At 41.2% G+C, this 20,962-nt stretch overlaps 1 protein-coding gene across 2 annotated transcripts in view; it reads left to right on the top strand.

Annotated features, from left to right (window-relative positions):
• The first annotated feature begins 3,848 nt into the window (after positions 1-3,848).
• mlxip (MLX interacting protein) overlaps positions 3,849-20,962 on the top strand; it is a 118,552-nt gene continuing 101,438 nt past the window's right edge. For both annotated transcript variants that reach the window (XM_034170381.1, XM_034170380.1), the window contains exons 1-2: positions 3,849-4,390; positions 9,410-9,516. In XM_034170381.1, the coding sequence (XP_034026272.1) occupies positions 4,074-4,390; positions 9,410-9,516 (424 nt within the window). In that variant the 5' untranslated portion in view covers positions 3,849-4,073. The remainder of the gene's footprint in view (positions 4,391-9,409; positions 9,517-20,962) is intronic.

The following is a 20,962-nucleotide window of genomic DNA, read 5'->3' as shown; positions in this document are numbered from 1 at the left end:
AGGTGAGGTAAGCGCCACCAGAGGGAGCCCTATCTCCCTAGCCCATCTGCGATGCGGAAGTCGACTGCATAGGCAGCTGCGCGCCGACGCCCCTGTCTCATCGACAGTAGCACGGTTGAAGCGGTTTCTCCTCTATTGGGGTGATCGAACACGGTTCTGAACTCCCTCACAAACCCATCATATGTCTGAAGGAGCCGTGACTTTTGCTCCCAGAGCGCTGTAGCCCAAGCGCGTGCCTCGCCGCGAAGCAGGTTTATTACATAAGCTACCTTGCTAGCATCGGTCGCGTACATGACTGGACGCTGTGCGAAGACGAGCGAACACTGCATAAGAAAATCCACGCACGTCTCCACACAGCCTCCGTACGGCTCTGGGGGGCTTATGTATGCTTCCGGGGAAGGTGGGAGGGGTCGTTGAACGACCAGTGGAACGTCAATGTTACGCACAGGGTCTAAGGGAGGGAGAGCCGCAGCGGCGCCCGGAGGGCGCGCTTCCACCTGCGCGGCGAGAGCCTCCACCCTGCGGTTCAGGAGGACGTTCTGCTCGGTCATCAAATCTAACCGAGTCGTGAAAGCGGAGAGGATCCGCTGCAACTCACCGATTACCCCTCCTGCGGACGCCTGCGCGTCCTGTTCTTCCATTGGCCGTTCAACAGCCGGTTGATGCCCCTTGGGATCCATGACGCTGGCCGAGATATCCTGTTGTGAAAGTGTAGGAACACGGACCCACAACAGGGGGCGCAAATGAACGGACAATGGAGTAGTCGAATAACACTGCTTTTACTGCTGTGAAACAGGCACAACAAATACAACCGATTACAATATTGAAATGGAGTCCAATTACAACGGTGTCGTGTGGGCAGGCTCGACGATAGGAGACGTCTGTCCAAGTCGAACCGGAACCAACCCGATTTCCTCTGCCACCGAACCCCGGGAATACTGGAGCCGCCAAGTCCCGAATTCCCAGGTGGCCACTGCCTCCGCTCGTCGGATCCGGTACTGCTGGCAAGAAACAGAAACAGTCAGGTGTGGATGCGGCTGCACCCAGCAACACGGAGGGTGGAGAGTCCACCTCCACCTCTCGTCAACAACAATGTAGGAAGGTGAGTACTTATCCGAATGTTGTCTAGTAGTCAGCTGTCCTACAGATAATCAAACGAGAATACAATTAAAGTCACATGTGTGTGCAGGCTGAGATGGTTACCTCTTTGGTAAGGCGATATCTCGGCAAATGAGGTGGAGATGCCGTCCTGTTGATATACCTCCTTGTTAACTGGGATCAGCTGTCTCCAGTGATGGGTGGCAGCTGTCATCCTGGCTGCTCCTGTAAGGCGGCAGCGCCCTCCGGTGCCTGGAGCCCGCACTCCAGGCAGGGCGCCCTCTAGTGGCGGTGGACCAGCAGTACCTCCTCTTCAGCGGCCCACACAACAGTGTGCTGACGAGCGTGAGACCTCACCCCCTCCTCTTTCACAGACCATGCATCAAACCTGGACGTTCTCTGCATCCACTGATGATGAGATGGCTCTCGAGACGACGATCTCACCCGTCTGGTCACAAGGTCGAGTCTCTGGCAAATACACACTGTGTACTCCAGTCTTAAATGCCACCATGTTCCAATCCATGTAGATGCACCACAGCTGTGAGTCCTGACGAGCCGCAGGTGATCAGGGTGAGGTCCTGATAAACTCAGCTACACAGCCACTCAGTCCCAAATGCAAGCCACCTGGAAGGAAAAGCAAAAGACAGAAACAAAAAGGCAGCCAGGCCTCCCAGCCATACAACATGTTACATGGATATTGCAGATGTTTGGCGAATATGGGCCAATTTTGTGCGCAATCCATACACAAATCCTTCCTATAAATAATTATGATGGCTTTTAGAACTAACAAATTTAATTTTAACAATCAACCTACGAGGTTGGACACATAAGAAATTATTAATAGTGACTCACCAGTATTTCACAGTTTCTCTGACCGCGCCTCTTCATCGTGGTGCCGCTCCGCTGTGGATTGGCTGATTACTTGGGTGGTATGAAAAATATTACCCGTCTGCGAAAAGGGTGTTTTGCTATTTATTCTTTAGTGTTTTATCCAATCACGTATCATTTATAGGTATATGATAAACTGTTTATATTCATTACTGCAATTACTGAGTTTTTCTTTGTATTTGCCAAAATAACTACACACACACACACACACTCATCTTCAACTGCTTAGTCCAATGAAGGTTTGTGGGGGGCTGGAGCCTATCCCAGCAGTCATAGAGCGCAAGGCGGGGTACACCCAGGACAGGACGCTAGTCTGTCACAGGGCCATATACAGACACACAAACACATTCACACCTACAGACAATTTAAAGTTTCCAGTCCACCTAAAACCTGCATGTCTTTGGATGTGGGAGGAAACCGGAGCACCTGGAGAGAACCCACGCAAATATGGGGAGAACACGCAGACTCCACACAGAAAGGCCACAGATGGGAATCGAACCCATAAACTTCTCACTGTGAGGCAACAGTGCTAACCAGTGAGCCACCATGCTGCCCCAAAATAACTATTTATAACTGATTGTAGCAAATTTGTTTCACCAATTAAGGATAATAATATCAATCAAATTACATTATTTGAGTGGGAAATGGCTAAAATGTGGGGGGTATTTTGGGAGTACATTCACAATGCAGATACTAATAGGTAATAGATGATAATAATAATAATAATAATAATAATAATAATAATAATAATAATAATAATAATAATTAGCAATTTCAAGAGGGCTCCAGCATGTTTGGCTTGTAACCATAATTATATATAATAAAACTGGAATGCATATAGAAAACAAAATAGTTCACTATAAGAGTATTCATTTATGGGTAGCATGGTGGCTTTGTGGTTACCACTGTTATCTCACAGCCAGAATGGTGAGTGATATTGGTATTCTTTCTGTATGTATCTATAGCTATCTACAGTAGTAATATTTCCTATTCTGAAGTATCTTTAAATCCCCCTTCCAAATATACTCTACAAATATATGGACCTGATTGACAACCTGAAATATGTGATGTGATGGAAAATACTCCAATTTAGTTTTGCATAAATTATCCACAGTATATGTATAGAACACACAGTAGCGTGGGCACATGCACACACAAATACATACACACAGACACAATAGTATAATAATGATTACAAATGCCGTGTATGTGTGCATGTTTTGGCAAGATATCGGGGTGGGGGGTAAGATATCCATGGTGGGGAGGTAAGATATCGAGGGGTGAAGATAAACTGTTACACCGGGCCGGCTGTTTTCACACACAGTAAGGGGAGACATCTGTCTAACCCTAACCCTAACCCTAACCCAAAGCAAGGAAAAGAATTAACCACCAGTGTTTCACATTTACGTATGAAAATGTTTGTATATACAGCCGGACATACACTGCAGCCACAGGTGGTGATGTGACTTGGTGACTTCTATCTGAACAGTACATTGCATGTGCGCCACAATGTACAAATTCAATCTGTCTGTTTCTCCTTTTCACACATTTTTTTTTACAGATTTTATTTGCACATTTTTTAAATTGTGAATTATTTAGTGTTTAGTGTATATTTATAAATGCTTGTACAGAGAGAGTACAGTCAAATTTCTTGTCTTCTTGTACATGCTTGGTGAATAAAGGCTATTTTGATTCTGATATCAGTGATCCAATAATAGTTTTCATGTGATTCCTTAAAAATAAACAAACAAACAAACAAATAAAAAAAATAAATAAATAAATTGTTTTTAAAAAATGGTAGGCGGGTCTCCAATTCCCACCAATCAGAGACGTTTCTTACCGCAAGCTCTTCCTGCTTCAGAGTTTTGTTTGTGCCGTCTGCTGGTCGTTCTACAGACTTAACTACGTCAACTGGGTCAACTCGTGTTATAAATTCCTAACGGCGCACTGTAAAATGAGTATTCTGAATAATTTGAGTCGGCCATGCGAAGATGGAAAACTTTAGCCGCCCTTTTCGAGCCTCATGGACTGGAGTCTTGTCCTAGCTTCTCGGCTAACGTTAGCTATTTGTGTGGCTACTTAACGACATGGCTACCAGAGACTTACATTTTCGGTCGAAGTACCGTCGCCCCCCGATGAGTGGAGAGCAGGACGATGACTCGGACGCCGAGGAATCTCAGCTGGGATTGAAGAGGACGGACAGTCTGGAGTCTCAGATCATCCACAGTGGGCACTTCATGGTGTCGTCGCCGCACATTGAACACCCCCCCAAGAAAGGCTATGACTTCGACACCGTCAACAAACAGACCTGTCAGACGTACCATTTTGGCAAGGCGAGCACGTCTCATTTCTCCATAGACGCCTCGCTCACTAAACTCTTCGAGTGCATGACCCTTGCCTACAGGTAACACTGTAAACAAACTACAACCTCCGAATGGGAAAATTTATTTTCAGTTCAGGGCTGTTTTCCACATGGCTGGTCCTGAGCCTTTTCCTTTTCAGATAACAGATACGCCTAAAGACAGGCATAAAATTCAACAGTCAGGAGCCTCTACTTCCTCCAAGTCCATTCATAATTTAAGACAATTCAGGGCAAGAATTCTCAGGCTGACCTTTGCTGTTTCTTCTTTGCAAGTACAGTGCGCCCGAAAAGTATTCAGTGCTTAACTTTTTCCACATTTTATGTTACAGCCTTATTCCAAAATGTAGTAATTCAGTCCCCCCCCCCCAAAAAAAAATTGTACTCACAACACCCCATAATGACAACATGAAAAAGTGTTTGTTTTTTAAGTTTGTGCAGATTTATTAAAAATCAACTAAAATTACATGTATATAAGTATTCACACTGTTTAAGACTTTGTTGATGCACCTTTGGCAGCAATTACAGCCTCATGTCTTCTTGAATATGATACCACAAGCTTGGAGCACCTATCTTTGGGCAGTTTTGTCCATTCCTCTTTGCAGCAACTTTCAAGCTTCATCAGGTTGGATGGGGAGTTTTGGTGCACAGCCTTTTTCAGATCTCTCCTGACATGTTCAGTCAGATTCAGGTCTGGGCTCTGCCTGGGCGACTCAAGGACTTTCACAGAGTTGTCCTGAAGCCACTCTTTTGATATCTTGGCTGTATGCTTAGGGTCATTGTCCTGATGAAAGATGAACTGTCAACTCAGTCTGAGGTCAATTGTGCTCTGGAGTAGGTTTTCATCCAGGATGTCTCTGTACATTGCTGCATTTATGTTTCCGTCAATGCTGAGTAAGATTGAGACTGGTCCAAACCAATATTGGCTTTGGATACCAACGTAATTCAAATATCGCAAGTTTCCAATACAACCTGTGGCATTTTCCGATACTAGAGATGAGCCGTATCTGTGAAACCTCTCAAGTGCTGCTTGCTCTCTGCTCTGTTTGCTGCTGAGTGTGAGGAGGAAAGGGCGAGGTTTCTGAATTGATGCCCCTGTTTGAGAGAGGTCTCTTCCACAGTTGAGGAGCATAGTTCTAGGCACTGCGGGCAACAAATTTCCGCCCGGTTCTCGGGTTCATATTGGCTGTGCCGCCGAGCATGGATTTTCTGAAAAATGAATGGAATTGTTGCTGAAAATGTACCAATTTGGTAATATTTTGAGCGTATAGCGTCATAGTTTTGCTTTATTTTGCAATTTTAAACAAGCAATTAAAGAAATAATATTTCTCATTTTCCTCGTATCAAATCAGCCACAAACAACAGAGATCATCACCAGTCAGCAAATTCAGCTTCCTGAGGCTGTGAAACGCTGAGCTCAGAGCGTAGCTGAACAGTTTCTGTCTGCTGAAAGGAAAAAAAAACCTACATCAAAGTCCTTCAGTATTGGGGGCTTCCTGGTTATGCCGAAGATGGCCGCATAACTTTGGCGCTCTCTGACGGTATTGCCAAAAAAAAAAAAACCTCCCTGAAAAGCCAGTGAATTGCATAACTTCAACAGTTTTATCAGAATGGAGGCTAAGGGAGGTAAAGGAAGGAAAAATCTAAGGACACAGCTAAATTATGAGGAAATACAGGGTAGTTGGAGCGACTCCTCCGACCATGAGGACCTCGAGGAAGACAAACCCGAGGGAGCTAGCTTAGATAGCATATTCAAGGAACTGAAAGATTTTAAATGCGACAGTAAGAAACAACTTTCAGATATCCAACAGAATCTTCATAAAACAAATGATCGACTGGATGAAGCGGAAGGCCGTATTGACAAGGTGGAAACAGCGATGCAGGCAGCATCTACTTTATTGGGATGGCTGGAACAACGGTAGAACAATATGGAGGCTAAGCTAACAGAAACAACAGAGATAACATCAGAATCTACAGTATTCCCGAGCAAGCTGAGGGCAACAATATGGTTTCCTTTTTGGAAAAAATGTTACGGGAGTCTTTGGCTTTTCCACATCAGGCTGAAGTAAAACTTGAAAGAGCCCACAGAGCACTGGGACCCAAGCCAGCCTCCCTCCATCATTGCTAAGTTTGCTAGCTTCAGAGTTAAAGAGGATGTTATAAGGAGATCCTGGCAAAAGAAGCAAGTCTTCTATGACAACAAACGATTCTACGTGGATCATGATTACCTGCTGGCTATCCTTAAGAAACGCGCCGAGTACAACCAAGTAAAGACGGTGCTCAAAGAGAGGAAAATCAAGTTCCAAACTCCATATCCTGTGAAAATGCAAGTGTTTATTGAAGAAGGGACCCAGTTGTATCAAAACACAGCTGAGGTGACAGCGGACATGCCGTCACATGAACTCCCGGTCACTGTCATCCCGCCCCTCGTTGAACCGTTTCAGCGCAAGTTACAGGGAGCAATACAATACAGACAATACAATACATAAAAGATCCAATTTCGAAAACATATATGTGTAAATAATCTGAAATCCAATGTGTTCGTCAGGATTATTATAAGCAGTTATACACACAACCAAATTTACAAAATGTTCAACAGATAAACAGTTAAATATACCTACTCTGTCTGAAAATCCAGATAAAATACTTATGGCTGAAATAACTGAAAGGGCTGTTGTGTGCGATATCAAATCTGAAAGCAAACAAATCACCCGGCCAAGACGGTTTTCCTGCCGAAATGGTATAAAATATTTAAAACTGAGTTATTACCATTTCTATTAAAAAGATTAATTTTGGCTCTAGTTGAAAAGATGGAAACATGCCACCTTCATTGAAAGAAGCAACTATTTCAATAATTCCAAAAGAAGGAAAGGATCCTTTTAATTGTAGCTCATTTAGACCTATTTCTGTTCTTAATATTGATTACAAATTATTTACGTCAGTCCTGGCTAAAAGATTAGAGGCAGTCTTACCGACTCTTATTAATACTGATCAAACAAGCTTCATCTCACAGAGACAAACACATGATAATATAAGATGAACTCTGCACATAATGAACCAGATTTAAAAAGAGGAAGATTCAAGCAGCTTTGGTCAGCCTTGATGCAGAGAAGGCCTTTGACTCTTAGCTGGAGCTTTTTATATAAAGTTCTTGAGAGATTTGGCTTTCATAGTAATTTTATAAAAACAATTGGAGCATTATATACAAAACCAACTGCTCTGATAAAAATAAATGGACATTTAACAAGGCCTTTGAGTCTGAGCTGGAGCTTTTTATATAAAGTTCTTGAGAGATTTGGCTTTCATGGTAATTTTATAAAAATAATTGGAGCATTATATACAAAACCAACTGCTCTGATAAAAATAAATGGACATTTAACAAATTCAGTTGAACTGGAACGTGGGACTAGGCAAGGCTGTGGGCTCTCACCTCTTTTGTTCTCCCTTTACATAGAGCCTTTTGCTCAGATGATAAGACAAACAAATGAAGTAAAGAAAATAGACATCTCTGGAGACATGAACAAGGTGGCACTATATGCCGATGATGTCCTTATATATCTAAAAGAAACAACTAAATCAGAATCGCTTTTATTGTCATTGTAATTTGCATTACAACGAGATTTGAGTGCAACTCCAAAAGGTGCTTTCCATGGTGTGAGAAATTTTTAGCCAAATAAAAGATAGTGAAGTTTAACAGTAAATTGTTCAGAGTATATGTACAACTAATATAAACATAAGATAAAATAAAATGTGGACCAAGTAAAATGTAGAACGAGAATTATGTACAACTGTGGAATCACACTGCATGGGAAAATTGCACATGGTTTACAGATATTGCACAAGAAACTTGAAAGGTGCAGATTAGCGTGATTTTTGAGTTCAAGGTCACTTGAACCCATACATTGTAAAAATTCTCGAGTGCAGTAACTTTTTCCTACCTGCCCAGTTGTCAGCAAATGGTATGTGTGTTGAGTATATTGAACTCAAGAAGCCTGTTCCCTTTGGTATCAGAATGTCAAAGTTGAGATCAATGCAGCATGCTTTGTAAAACTTTTGAATGCAATAACTTCTTTCCTAATTGCCTGATTGTTGACTAATTCAGTCTGTGTGTAGGCATGGAGACCCCAAGAAGCCTATTTAATTTTGTGTTCAAAGGTCAAAATCACAGAAAAGCCTTCTGCAGAAAAGTGTCACTGGTCAGTGGTAAACTTATCAAGGTTTGCCCAGGACACCTTGGGTTAATGCAGATTGTGCACTTTTTTTTTCTTCTGTCCAAATCTTGAAGTTCCATTGACATTGCATGGTATACAAATAATGAATGTTTATGCGTTCAGTGGTATGAATATTTGATGAGGTGAAAGCTGGAACATACCATTCAATGAGGCGAAGCAGAATTGAATGGTATGTTCCAGCTTTCACCGAATTAAATATTTGTTCCATTGAAAGAATTGTTTTATATAACGGCTAAAATAGATCCCTGTCATTTGATATTTTATTAATTTATAAACAACAGAAAAGGGACTTACATTTTGGTGTTGTGCTGCTAAAGTCCAAATTATGACGTGTAGTCCATGATGCTGTGCACTAACTTCGGACTTCCATTAAAAAAAAAAAAAAAGAGTTTATGTAGTTCCACACCGCAGCCAAAAATCAAATCAGCTTTTCATTTGAACAGCTCTTCATGTCTCAAGGCGGCTTACAGCGGAGTGGGTTTTTGTGTGTGTGTGTGTGTGTGTGTGTGTGTGTGTGTGTGTGTGTGTGTGTGTGTGTGTGTGTGTGTGTGTGTGTGTGTGTGTGTGTGTGTGTGTGCACTCTAAATGCGCACTCTAAATGCAATGCAGCACAAATGGGACGAATTAATCCATGTCATGTGACACACAAAGCACCAATCAAATGACAAGGATCCATTCAGCTATATACATATTGTCTCTGTATGACCCATCATGGTGTCATGAACATATAGGCAGAAGTCACTCTTGAACATCATGACATCCATTGAACATCATGACATCCAGTCACTTCATGCTGTTGAAACAGTTACGTATATTATTCTTGTCTTCTCAGTGGTGAGTTGGTATCTCCCAAATGGAAGAACTTCAAAGGTCTAAAGCTGCTTTGGAGAGACAAAATCCGCCTGAACAACGCCATTTGGAGAGCATGGTATATGCAGTGTAAGTGCTGTAACTTTGATAAGATCTGTAATTTACATTTTTGTGTGTGTGTGTGGTTTTAATTTGAATTGAAATGCAGAGCCTTATGTTAGTTGCTCATACTCAACCTGTATTATATTTTAGTGACATGAGGTGTGTGTTTAAATATTTGTTGTAAGAAAAAGGATGTATAGAGCAAACCAAACACGAAATGGGGAACCACGAAGCATTCCACCTGCTGTCGTGAGGGACGCCCGGTCGCACATGCGTACATGACACACCGGCGGCGGTTTCGTGCATGCTTGTGCGCGTGCACCAACACAGTGCGAACAACTGGAACGTGTTGCACCACATTGCTGATGTGGAGAAAAAGAAAAAAAAAAGAAAAGCCAACTGGAAAGTGTAAAACCACATCACGTGCTGCTGTGGAGAAACAGAAAATAAAAAATACATGTCAACCGCGGGATTTGGACCTGCAATTTACACAAGCAAGACAAGACAGAAACTTTACCACTGCACTACCATCACTGTCCTATAACAAGAGTGTAAAATGCCTAAAATCAACTTAATAAAAAAAGATAAATGTATTTAAAAACAAAAACACAAGAGAAATTAGACAATGTAGATGAGGAGGAAGTCTTTAATTTTCACCATAATAATTGACAACGGCATATTTTTAGTGATACATGACTGAAAGTGGCGTATTTGCCGCACTGCTGGGTTGCAGTCCTGTGGTTGCACTGGCTGTGGTCTCTGTGTTTTTAAAGTGGTGTGTCGAGTGCACTGAGCCGATCATTTGCGGCTGTCAGTCGAGTCTCTGGCCAGTGATCAGCTGACAGGTGCCTCGCTGTGCGCTCTGGCTGGCCGCTTATTCCAAAATGGAGTAAATATATTTTTTTTTTATCTCAAAATTCTACTCTCAATTGCCCCATTAATGACAACATAAAGTGTTTTTCTTAAAGCAAATTTATTAAAAATAAACTAAGAAATCGTGTACCTAAGTATTCACACCCTTGGCTCAATACTTTGTTGATGAAACTTTTGCCAATAATTACAGCCTCAAGTCATCTTGAATATGATGCCACAAGCTTGATGCATCTATCTTTGGGGAGTTTTGCCCATTCCTCTTTGGATGGGGAGTGTCGGTGCACGACCATTTTCAGACATTCAATTGAATTCAGGTCTGGGCTCTGGTTGAACCACTCAAGGGCATTCACAGAGTTGTCCTGAAGCCACTTCTTTGATATCTTGGCTGTGTGCTTGAATGAATGAATGAATGAATTTTTTTCGGCACACAATAACAAAACTCACAACAAAACATCTCAGCAACAAACCCGTGTGACCGAAAGGGTGAGGGCAGAAACAACGCTTATAAAAACCCACCGCTTATACCATAAACATAAGAAATGTATACACATATATAGGCATGGGCTGGTATGAGATTTGGACGGTATGATAACCATGGGCAAAAATACCACGGTTTCACAGTATTATGTATAGAGGGTTTTCAGTCATGTGACAGAATTGCTTCTGTCTCCATCGTGGATTACTATGCGGCTGGCACATGAAAGAAAATAGAGAGAATAAAAGCTTATTACGAGGCTTTAAACCCTCGAGATAAAGCTGTTTATCGTGATTGATGTGTAACAGTTGGTTCAGTAGATCTGTATGTTATACCAGATCATGAATTTAATGACGATGTAATGAAGTGGTTGGCAGTTTCACCGCATAAGCTTAATATGGCCAGAACCAAGCAGGCTGCCCGTAAATCCACCGTTGGAAAAGCTCCAAGGAAGCAGCTCGCTACCAAAGCCGCCCGGAAGAACGCTCCGGCTTCCGTCGGTGTGAAGAAGCCTCACCATTACATGCGCGGCACCGTGGCACTGAGAGAGATCTGCCGCTATCAGAAATCCACCAGGCTGCTGATCCGCAAGCTTCCCACCAGGTCAGCCTCGCTGGCCTCCTGCAGAGCATCACAGCGGAGCTCTGAAAGCGGAGGTCGGTCTTGAAGTCCTGAGTGATTTCTCACAAGGTGCTGGAAGGGCAGCTTGTGGATCAGCAACTTGGTGGATTTCTGGTAGCTGCGGATCTCTCTCAGCGCCACAGTGCCGGGCCTGTAACGGTGAAGCTTCTTCACAATGATGGTAGCCGGAGTGCTCTTCCGGGCGGCTTTGGCTTTGTATTTACGGGTGGTCTGCTTGGTTCTGGCCACATTAAAGCTTCCTTCAGATCTGCTCTGCCTGCTGAGCCAGGTCTCTCTGCGTCACTTAGAAAGCTTATAACACTCCACTGCTTGATGCACAGTAACTGTTGGTAGCCTGTAAAAAGAGTGACCAGCCTCATTTTTATCACCTCTGTTTGAACAACCGACGACAGCACAAAAATTGACCATTGTTGAAGCTTCTGCAATTGTTCACCAAATGCACATAGCATATCACAATGGCCACAAGGTCGTAATCCAGAATGGCTGCGGGCCACAAAAATCACATGACCGATACGTCACATGAAAACCCTCTATAGCTTTAAAATGTGCTTTAACAACATTATGGCTACGTGCATATGAAGCGTACGTGATTCAGGCGCACTAATTGACGCAATGTCTGCCGCTACGAGCACTATACCACTGATAACTTTAGAGAAAATACCAAAATAATAGTCACTCTTTTAGACATGTAGCATCTGCTCTGTGGGGAAACATGACTTGCTTACTTGCTTAGGAAGAAACATGGCTGGAATAAGGTCCGGAACTCCAGATGCTCAATACTTGGCCCAGCTTCACCAACAAAGTGCTTGGAATAGATGTATTTGTCCTTCTTGACATGTTTGTGGGAGAAATTTGGCTGACAACAGGCACGACTCGAGTCCACCGCTTGTACTTCTCAGTGGTTTCAAAGATGGGATAAAGTTTACACCTTCCATGTAATCCTTTGCGGGTATCTTGAATCGCTCCGCGTCCAACGCCGGCCAAGGCTACGGTGCTTTGTTGCCACCGTTTTTGGCTTGAAGGGCTATTCCGCAGAAAATAAAACTAAAAAGCCGACTTGGCCTTTTTAAACGGAGGGAAAAGTTTAGCACAGGCTTCGCCTCCTTCAGCCATTATGCAGCGCTAGATAACGTTAGCTGCCTGTTTGTAAACAGAGACAGAGGTGCGCACCAGGGGGAAGGGCAACAGCGGCTGCCTCCGCTCTGCCTGTCAAGAATTCTCATAACCCGCTCATATTGTAGGGACGGTATAACGGAAAATCAATGTTAATATTTGGTACAGTATCCTTTCTTTGCAATTACAGAGGTCAGACGTTTCCTGTAGTTCTTGACCAAGTTTTCATACACTGCAGCAGGGATTTTGGTCCACTCCTCCATACAGATCTTCTCTAGATCTTTCAGGTTTGGAGTTTAAGCTCCCTCAGGTAACACGTTCAAACAGGTGCAATTAATACAGGTAAAGAGTGCAGAATAAGAGAGCTTCTTAAAGAAAAATTAACAGGTCTGTGTGAGCCAGAATTCTTGTTGGTTGGTAGGTGTTCAAATTAGAGTCCAACCGATATGGATTTTTTGATGCCGATAACGATATTTGGATGAAAAAATGCCGTTAATAAATCAGCTGATTTTCTGATAGCCGATAAATCAGCCGATCAGCTGAATGTTTCAACCTCTTAGCAGTAAACGAAAGTTTTTCATCCTAGAAATAAGGTCTACACAATGTAGGCTTAATTAAAAAGCGTGACCGACACAATGAAGCACATTTAATACATTACTACATAATCAAACTGAGTTGAACTGAAACGGGAGAAATGTGGGGTGAATATAATCGCAAAGTTATTACAAACAACATCCTTATAAACTTAATTGTATGCTTTTGTCAGCCGATCAGTGCAGTGTGACGGTGAACTACGGGGGCCGGTGATGAACACATTTAAGCAGGGGTGTAAGCAACTCTGTTGAATGGAGTCAAAGCTCAATCTACTTGACAAATGGTGCAAGGACATTTTACATTGCCGACACAAACATTATTTCAGTAACTGTTCTGTTTATGAGAAATTATCGGCGTTCTATCAGCAAAATTTCGGCCGATAGAGAGTACTTTGAAAAGGGCTTATATCGGCCGACAATATCGACCGGCCGATATATCGGTCAGGCTCTAGTTCAAATACTTATTTGCAGCAGTAACATACAAATAAATTATTAAAAAATCATACATTGTGATTTCCGGATTTTTTTTTTTTTTTTTTGATTATGTCTCTCACAGTGGGCATGTACCTAAGATGAAAATTTCAGACCCCTCCATGATTTCTAAGTGGGAGAACTTGCAAAACCGCAGGGTGTTCAAATACTTATTTTCCTCACTGTGTATATATATATATATACACTCAACAAAAATATAAACGCAACACTTTTGGTTTTGCTCCCATTTTGAATGAGATGAACTCAAACATCTAAAACTTTTTCCACATACACAATATCGCCATTTCCCTCAAATATTGTTCACAAACCAGTCTAAATCTGTGATGGTGAGCACTTCTCCTTTGCTGAGATAATCCATCCCACCTCACAGGTGTGCCATATCAAGATGCTGATTAGACACCATGATTAGTGCACAGGTGTGCCTTAGACTGTCCACAATAAAAGGCCACTCTGAAAGGTGCAGTTTTGTTTTATTGGGGGGGGATACCAGTCAGTATCTGGTGTGACCACCATTTGCCTCATGCAGTGCAACACATCTCCTTCGCATAGAGTTGATCAGGTTGTCAATTGTGGCCTGTGGAATGTTGGTCCACTCCTCTTCAATGGCTGTGCGAAGTTGCTGGATATTGGCAGGAACTGGTACACGCTGTCGTATACGCCGGTCCAGAGCATCCCAAACATGCTCAATGGGTGACATGTCCGGTGAGTATGCCGGCCATGCAAGAACTGGGACATTTTCAGCTTCCAAGAATTGTACAGATCCTTGCAACATGGGGCTGTGCATTATCCTGCTGCAACATGAGGTGATGTTCTTGGATGTATGGCACAACAATGGGCCTCAGGATCTCGTCACGGTATCTCTGTGCATTCAAAATGCCATCAATAAAATGCACCTGTGTTCTTCATCCATAACAGACGCCTGCCCATACCATAACCCCACCGCCACCATGGGCCACTCGATCCACAACATTGACATCAGAAAACCGCTCACCCAAACGACGCCACACACGCTGTCTGCCATCTGCCCTGAACAGTGTGAACCGGGATTCATCCGTGAAGAGAACACCTGTCCAACTTGCCAAACGCCAGCGAATGTGAGCATTTGCCCACTCAAGTCGGTTACGACAACGAACTGGAGTCAGGTCGAGACCCCGATGAGGACGACGAGCATGCAGATGAGCTTCCCTGAGACGGTTTCTGACAGTTTGTGCAGAAATTCTTTGGTTATGCAAACCGATTGTTTCAGCAGCTGTCCGAGTGGCTGGTCTCAGACGATCTTGGAGGTGAACATGCTGGATGTGGAGGTCCTGGGCTGGTGTGGTTACACGTGGTCTGCGGTTGTGAGGCTGGTTGGATGTACTGCCAAATTCTCTGAAACGCCTTTGGAGACGGCTTATGGTAGAGAAATTAACATTCAATACACGAGCAACAGCTCTGGTTGACATTCCTGCTGTCAGCATGCCAATTGCACGCTCCCTCAAATCTTGCGACATCTGTGGCATTGTGCTGTGTGATAAAACTGCACCTTTCAGAGTGGCCTTTTATTGTGGGCAGTCTAAGGTACACCTGTGCACTAATCATGTTGTCTAATCAGCATCTTAATATGGCACACCTGTGAGGTGGGATGGATTATCTCAGCAAAGGAGAAGTGCTCATTATCACAGATTTAGACTGGTTTGTGAACAATATTTGAGCAAAATGGTGATATTGTGTATGTGGAAAAAGTTTTAGATCTTTGAGTTCATCTCATACAAAATGGGAGCAAAACCAAAAGTGTTGCGTTTATATTTTTGAGTGTATATATATATATATATACATACATACACACACACACACAACCCCTGGCCTCAGAGGATGTTCATTCAGTTGTTTAATTTTGTAGAAAAAAGCAGATCACAGACATGACACAAAACTAAAGTCATTTCAAATGTCAACTTTCTGGCTTTAAGAAACACTATAAGAAATCAGGAAAAATAATTGTGGCAGTCAGTAACGGTTACTTTTTTAGACCAAGCAGAGGAAAAAAATATGGACTCACTCAATTCTGAGGAATAAATTATGGAATCACCCTGTAAATTTTCATCCCCAAAACTAACACCTGCATCAAATCAGATCTGCTCGTTAGTCTGCATCTAAAAAGGAGTGATCACACCTTGGAGAGCTGTTGCACCAAGTGGACTGACATGAGTCATGGCTCCAACACGAGAGATGTCAATTGAAACAAAGGAGAGGATTATCAAACTCTTAAAAGAGGGTAAATCATCATGCAATGTTGCAAAAGATGTTGGTTGTTCACAGTCAGCTGTGTCTAAAATCTGGACCAAATACAAACAACATTGGAAGGTTGTTAAAGGCAAACATACTGGTAGACCAAGGAAGACATCAAAGCGTCAAGACAGAAAACTTAAAGCAATATGTCTCAAAAATTGAAAATGCACAACAAAACATATGAGGAACGAATGGGAGGAAACTGGAGTCAACGTCTGTGACCGAACTGTAAGAAACCGCCTAAAGGAAATGGGATTTACATACAGAAAAGCTAAACGAAAGCCATCATTAACACCTAAACAGAAAAAACAAGGTTACAATGGGCTAAGGAAAAGCAATCGTGGACTGTGGATGACTGCATGAAAATCATATTCAGTGATGAATCTCGAATCTGCATTGGGCAAGGTGATGATGCTGGAACTTTTGTTTGGTGCCGTTCCAATGAGATTTATAAAGATGACTGCCTGAAGAGAACATGTAAATTTCCACAGTCATTGATGATATGGGGCTGCATGTCAGGTAAAGGCACTGGGGAGATGGCTGTCATTACATCATCAATAAATGCACAAGTTTACGTTGATATTTTGGACACTTTTCTTATCCCATCAATTGAAACGATGTTTGGGGATGATGAAATCATTTTTCAAGATCAATCAATCAATCAATCAATTTTTTTATATAGCGCCAAATCACAACAAACAGTTGCCCCAAGGCGCTTTATATTGTAAGGCAAGGCCATACAATAATTATGTAAAACCCCAACGGTCAAAACGACCCCCTGTGAGCAAGCACTTGGCTACAGTGGGAAGGAAAAACTCCCTTTTAACAGGAAGAAACCTCCAGCAGAACCAGGCTCAGGGAAGGGCAGTCTTCTGCTGGGACTGGTTGGGGCTGAGGGAGAGAACCAGGAAAAAGACATGCTGTGGAGGGGAGCAGAGATCGATCACTAATGATTAAATGCAGAGTGGTGCATACAGAGCAAAAAGAGAAAGAAACAGTGCATCATGGGAACCCCCCAGCAGTCTACGTCTATAGCAGCATAACTAAGGGATGGTTCAGGGTCACCTGATCCAGCCCTAACTATAAGCTTTAGCAAAATGGAAAGTTTTAAGCCTAATCTTAAAAGTAGAGAGGGTGTCTGTCTCCCTGATCTGAATTGGGAGCTGGTTCCACAGGAGAGGAGCCTGAAAGCTGAAGGCTCTGCCTCCCATTCTACTCTTACAAACCCTAGGAACTACAAGTAAGCCTGCAGTCTGAGAGCGAAGCGCTCTATTGGGGTGATATGGTACTACGAGGTCCCTAAGATAAGATGGGACCTGATTATTCAAAACCTTATAAGTAAGAAGAATGATAATGCATCTTGCCATAGAGCAAAAACTGTGAAAACATTCCTTGCAGAAAGACACATAGGGTCAATGTCATGGCCTGCAAATAGTCCGGATCTTAGTCCAATTGAAAATCTTTGGTGGAAGTTGAAGAAAATGGTCCATGACAAGACTCCAACCTGCCAAGCTGATCTGGCAACAGCAATCAGAGAAAGTTGGAGCCAGATTGATGAAGAGTACTGTTTGTCACTCATGCCTCAGAGACTGCAAGCTGTTATAAAACCCAGAGGTGGTGCAACAAAATACTAGTGATGTGTTGGAGCGTTCTTTTGTTTTTCATGATTCCTTAATTTTTTCCTCAAAATTGAGTTGATTCCATATTTTTTTCCCTCTGCCTGGTCTAAAAAAGTAACCGTTACTGACTGCCACAATTTTTTTTTTTCTGATTTCCTACAGTGTTTCTTAAAGCCAGAAAGTTGCCATTGGAAATGACTTTAGTTTTGTGTCATGTCTGTGATCTGCTTTTTTTCTACAAAATTAAACAACTGAATGAACATCCTCCGAGGCCGGTGATTCCATAATTTTTGCCAGGGGTTGTATAATATACACCTATGATGACAAATACAAAAAAAGTGCAAAAATAGTCAGTTAACTCAAATTTACAAAACACAGCTAAACAAACAATGGTGCACAACACACAAGCCCGAAAGCAATAACAAAATCGATAAACCTAAGTCTTCAAACTATAGCAAGCAATTTTATTTCTCTTGTAATGCCTTTTAAAGCTAACCAAAGTACCAAGTACTTTAATATTGTCAGGACAGTTATTCCCATGTAAACACCTTTAACAGAAACACAGTGACTTTTTGCGGTAGTTTGATTCCTTAATTTCTCAAAAAATAATATTCCTCTCAAATTATAACTGGAGTCCTTCAGTTTAAACAGATCCTGGACATGTTATGGCAACAGTTTGTTTAACTTTATACATAATTTGTATTGTGACATAATCAACTAAGTCCCAGAATTTTAGAATATGTAAACAGGCAAATAATGGATTCGTTGGCTCATAATACGATTTATTAAAAATAATTCTTATAGCCTTCTTTTGCAACAAAAATACTGGATTAGTGTCAGTTTTCTATGTATTTCCCCATACCTCAATACAATAGGTCATATATGGAACAAGCATTGAATGATATAAAATAGTTAATGAGTGTTGGGAAATGAAATCTTGTGCTTTTTGCAAGATTGCAATGGCTTTTGACATTTTAGATTTAACAAAATTAATATGCATTTTCCAGCTCAGTTTATCATCAATAACAACACCAAGAAATTTAGTATCAGTTACAATTTCAATATCATTTAGTGATACATTTCTACAGAAATTCTTGGACTTGTTTCCAAATATGATACACTTAGTTTTACTAAAGTGGAGTGATAACACTATGTAACACAGATAGTCTTGAAAAGATACCAAGGCACTCATCTAATAAAAAAGTTAAAATGCCTTTATTTTATGGGCAAATCATAATTAAAAAATGCACTTCTTCAACGTGTTTCGGCTAGAAGCCTTCATCAGGAAGTGAACACTCATTCTGAGACAAGTCTTAATTAAAAACCTCAAAATAGGTGGGTCAGTAGGTGTGAACAATCGGATCATCACTTAATCAATGAGAACAAAGTCAGATAAAGGGTATTCAAAGCTGGGGAAAAAAGAAAAAGTGGCCAACAATGGGCCTAGTGTCTTCCCAGCAATACAAAAATCTGTCAAACATATAAATACATTGCATATCACTAGGACAATAAACTCATTAAAAGAAATGGCAATATTCTATATCTTCATTGAGACCCGGGTATATAGTTGCTTCTAATCTAAAAATCCAAAAAGTCTCACGTTGATTCAGCTGTTTTATCCTATTGCCTCCTCTTATAGTTTGTGGTATGTGATCAATGCCAGTAGCCCTTAAAATAGAAGGATCACTATTATGTTTATCCTTAAAATGACGAGCCATAGGATAATTGTCATTTTTAGTTCTTATGGCATACTTATGCTCTGAGACTCTATCCTGTAAACAGCGTTTAGTTCTGCCAATGTAAAACGCATTGCAGACTGGACACTCTAATTTGTAAATCACAAAAGTAGTTTTACAATTAATAAAATGTTGTATTTCATAAGTATTATCTCCATGTGTATCATAAAATGTATTACATTTAACCACATTAGAGCAATGGTTACACTGACCACATTTAAAGCTGCCACACCGTTTGACTGAAAGCCAAGTATTTTTTGAAGGTGCTGGCAAGTAGCTATGAACAAGTTTATTGCTCAAAGTAGGCGCACGTTTAAAGCTGAATATAGGGGGTTCCAAAAACACATTACCCACAGAAGCATCACATTGTAGTAAATTCCAGTTTTTCTTGATAATATTTTTAATGTGATGTGATTCTGTACTGAATCTAGTGGGGGAAAAAAAGACCCTTTCAGATCTCTGTCCTGCAGTCTTATTTGTTAAAAGAGACTGCCGTTCTAGACTTCTTGCTCTATTTTTAGCACTTTTAAGGACTCTCTTTTTATAACCTCTTTGAATAAATCTATTTTCCATCTCAGCAGCTTTTTGATCAAAATAATTTATTTCATCGCAATTTTGAGTCTCAGAGCATAAATATGCCATAAGAACTAAAAATGACAATTATCCTATGGCTCCTCATTTTAAGGATAACCATAATAGTGATCCTTCTATTTTAAGGGCTATTGGCATTGATCACATACCACAAACTGTAAGAGGAGGCAATAGGATAAAACAGCTGAATCAACGTGAGACTTTTTGGATTTTTAGATTAAAAGCAACTATATACCCGGGTCTCAATGAAGATATAGAATATTGCCATTTCTTTTAATGAGTTTATTGGCCTAGTGATATGCAATGTATTTATATGTTTGACAGATTTTTGTATTGCTGGGCAGACACTAGGCCCATTGTTGGCCACTTTTTTTTTTGCTTTTTTTTTTTCCCCCAGCTTTGAATACCCTTTTTTCTGACTTTGTTCTCATTGGTTAAGTGATGATCCGATTGTTCACACCCGCTGACCCACCTATTTTGAGGTTTTTAATTAAGACTTGTCTCAGAATGAGTGTTCACTTCCTGATGAAGGCTTCTAGCCGAAACGCATTGAAGAAGTGCATTTTTTAATTATGATTTGCCCATAAAATAAAGGCATTTTAACTTTTTTCTTAGATGAGTGCCTTGGTATCTTTTCAAGACTTTATCTGTACTAGCCCTCTACCAAAGAGCACCATCTTAAAACAGATTTTAGTTCCGAGTAGCACTCCAACTCTTCAGCTTTTCTACTATGTAACACAATTTTTGTTTCTGGCTTCTAAGTGTTATATTTCATCTGCTTATGTCTAAAGTCTATGGAAAAATGACTACATTCAGCACAAACTTTGATTTTATTTTTTTTTTTACGTTCTAGAAAGTTCTAAATGTTTCTTGAAATTTCTAAATAATTCTGGAAACTTCTAGAAAATTCTGGACAGTTCTAGCAGTTATTATATTCTAGAAGACAACTCAGTAGTAGTGAAGGCAAATCGAGAATATTCTTGAAAACAGACAAATTTCAAAATATCATTGTCCTGATCACAGAAGCAAAGTTTCTGTGGAATAACAGCTATTTTCTATTTATTTAAGGCA

Source organism: Thalassophryne amazonica, chromosome 5 (assembly GCF_902500255.1).
Source record: "Thalassophryne amazonica chromosome 5, fThaAma1.1, whole genome shotgun sequence".
Lineage (NCBI taxonomy): Eukaryota > Metazoa > Chordata > Actinopteri > Batrachoidiformes > Batrachoididae > Thalassophryne > Thalassophryne amazonica.
The sequence above is the reverse complement of the archived record's forward strand: the minus strand, read 5'-3'. Positions and strand labels throughout refer to the sequence as shown.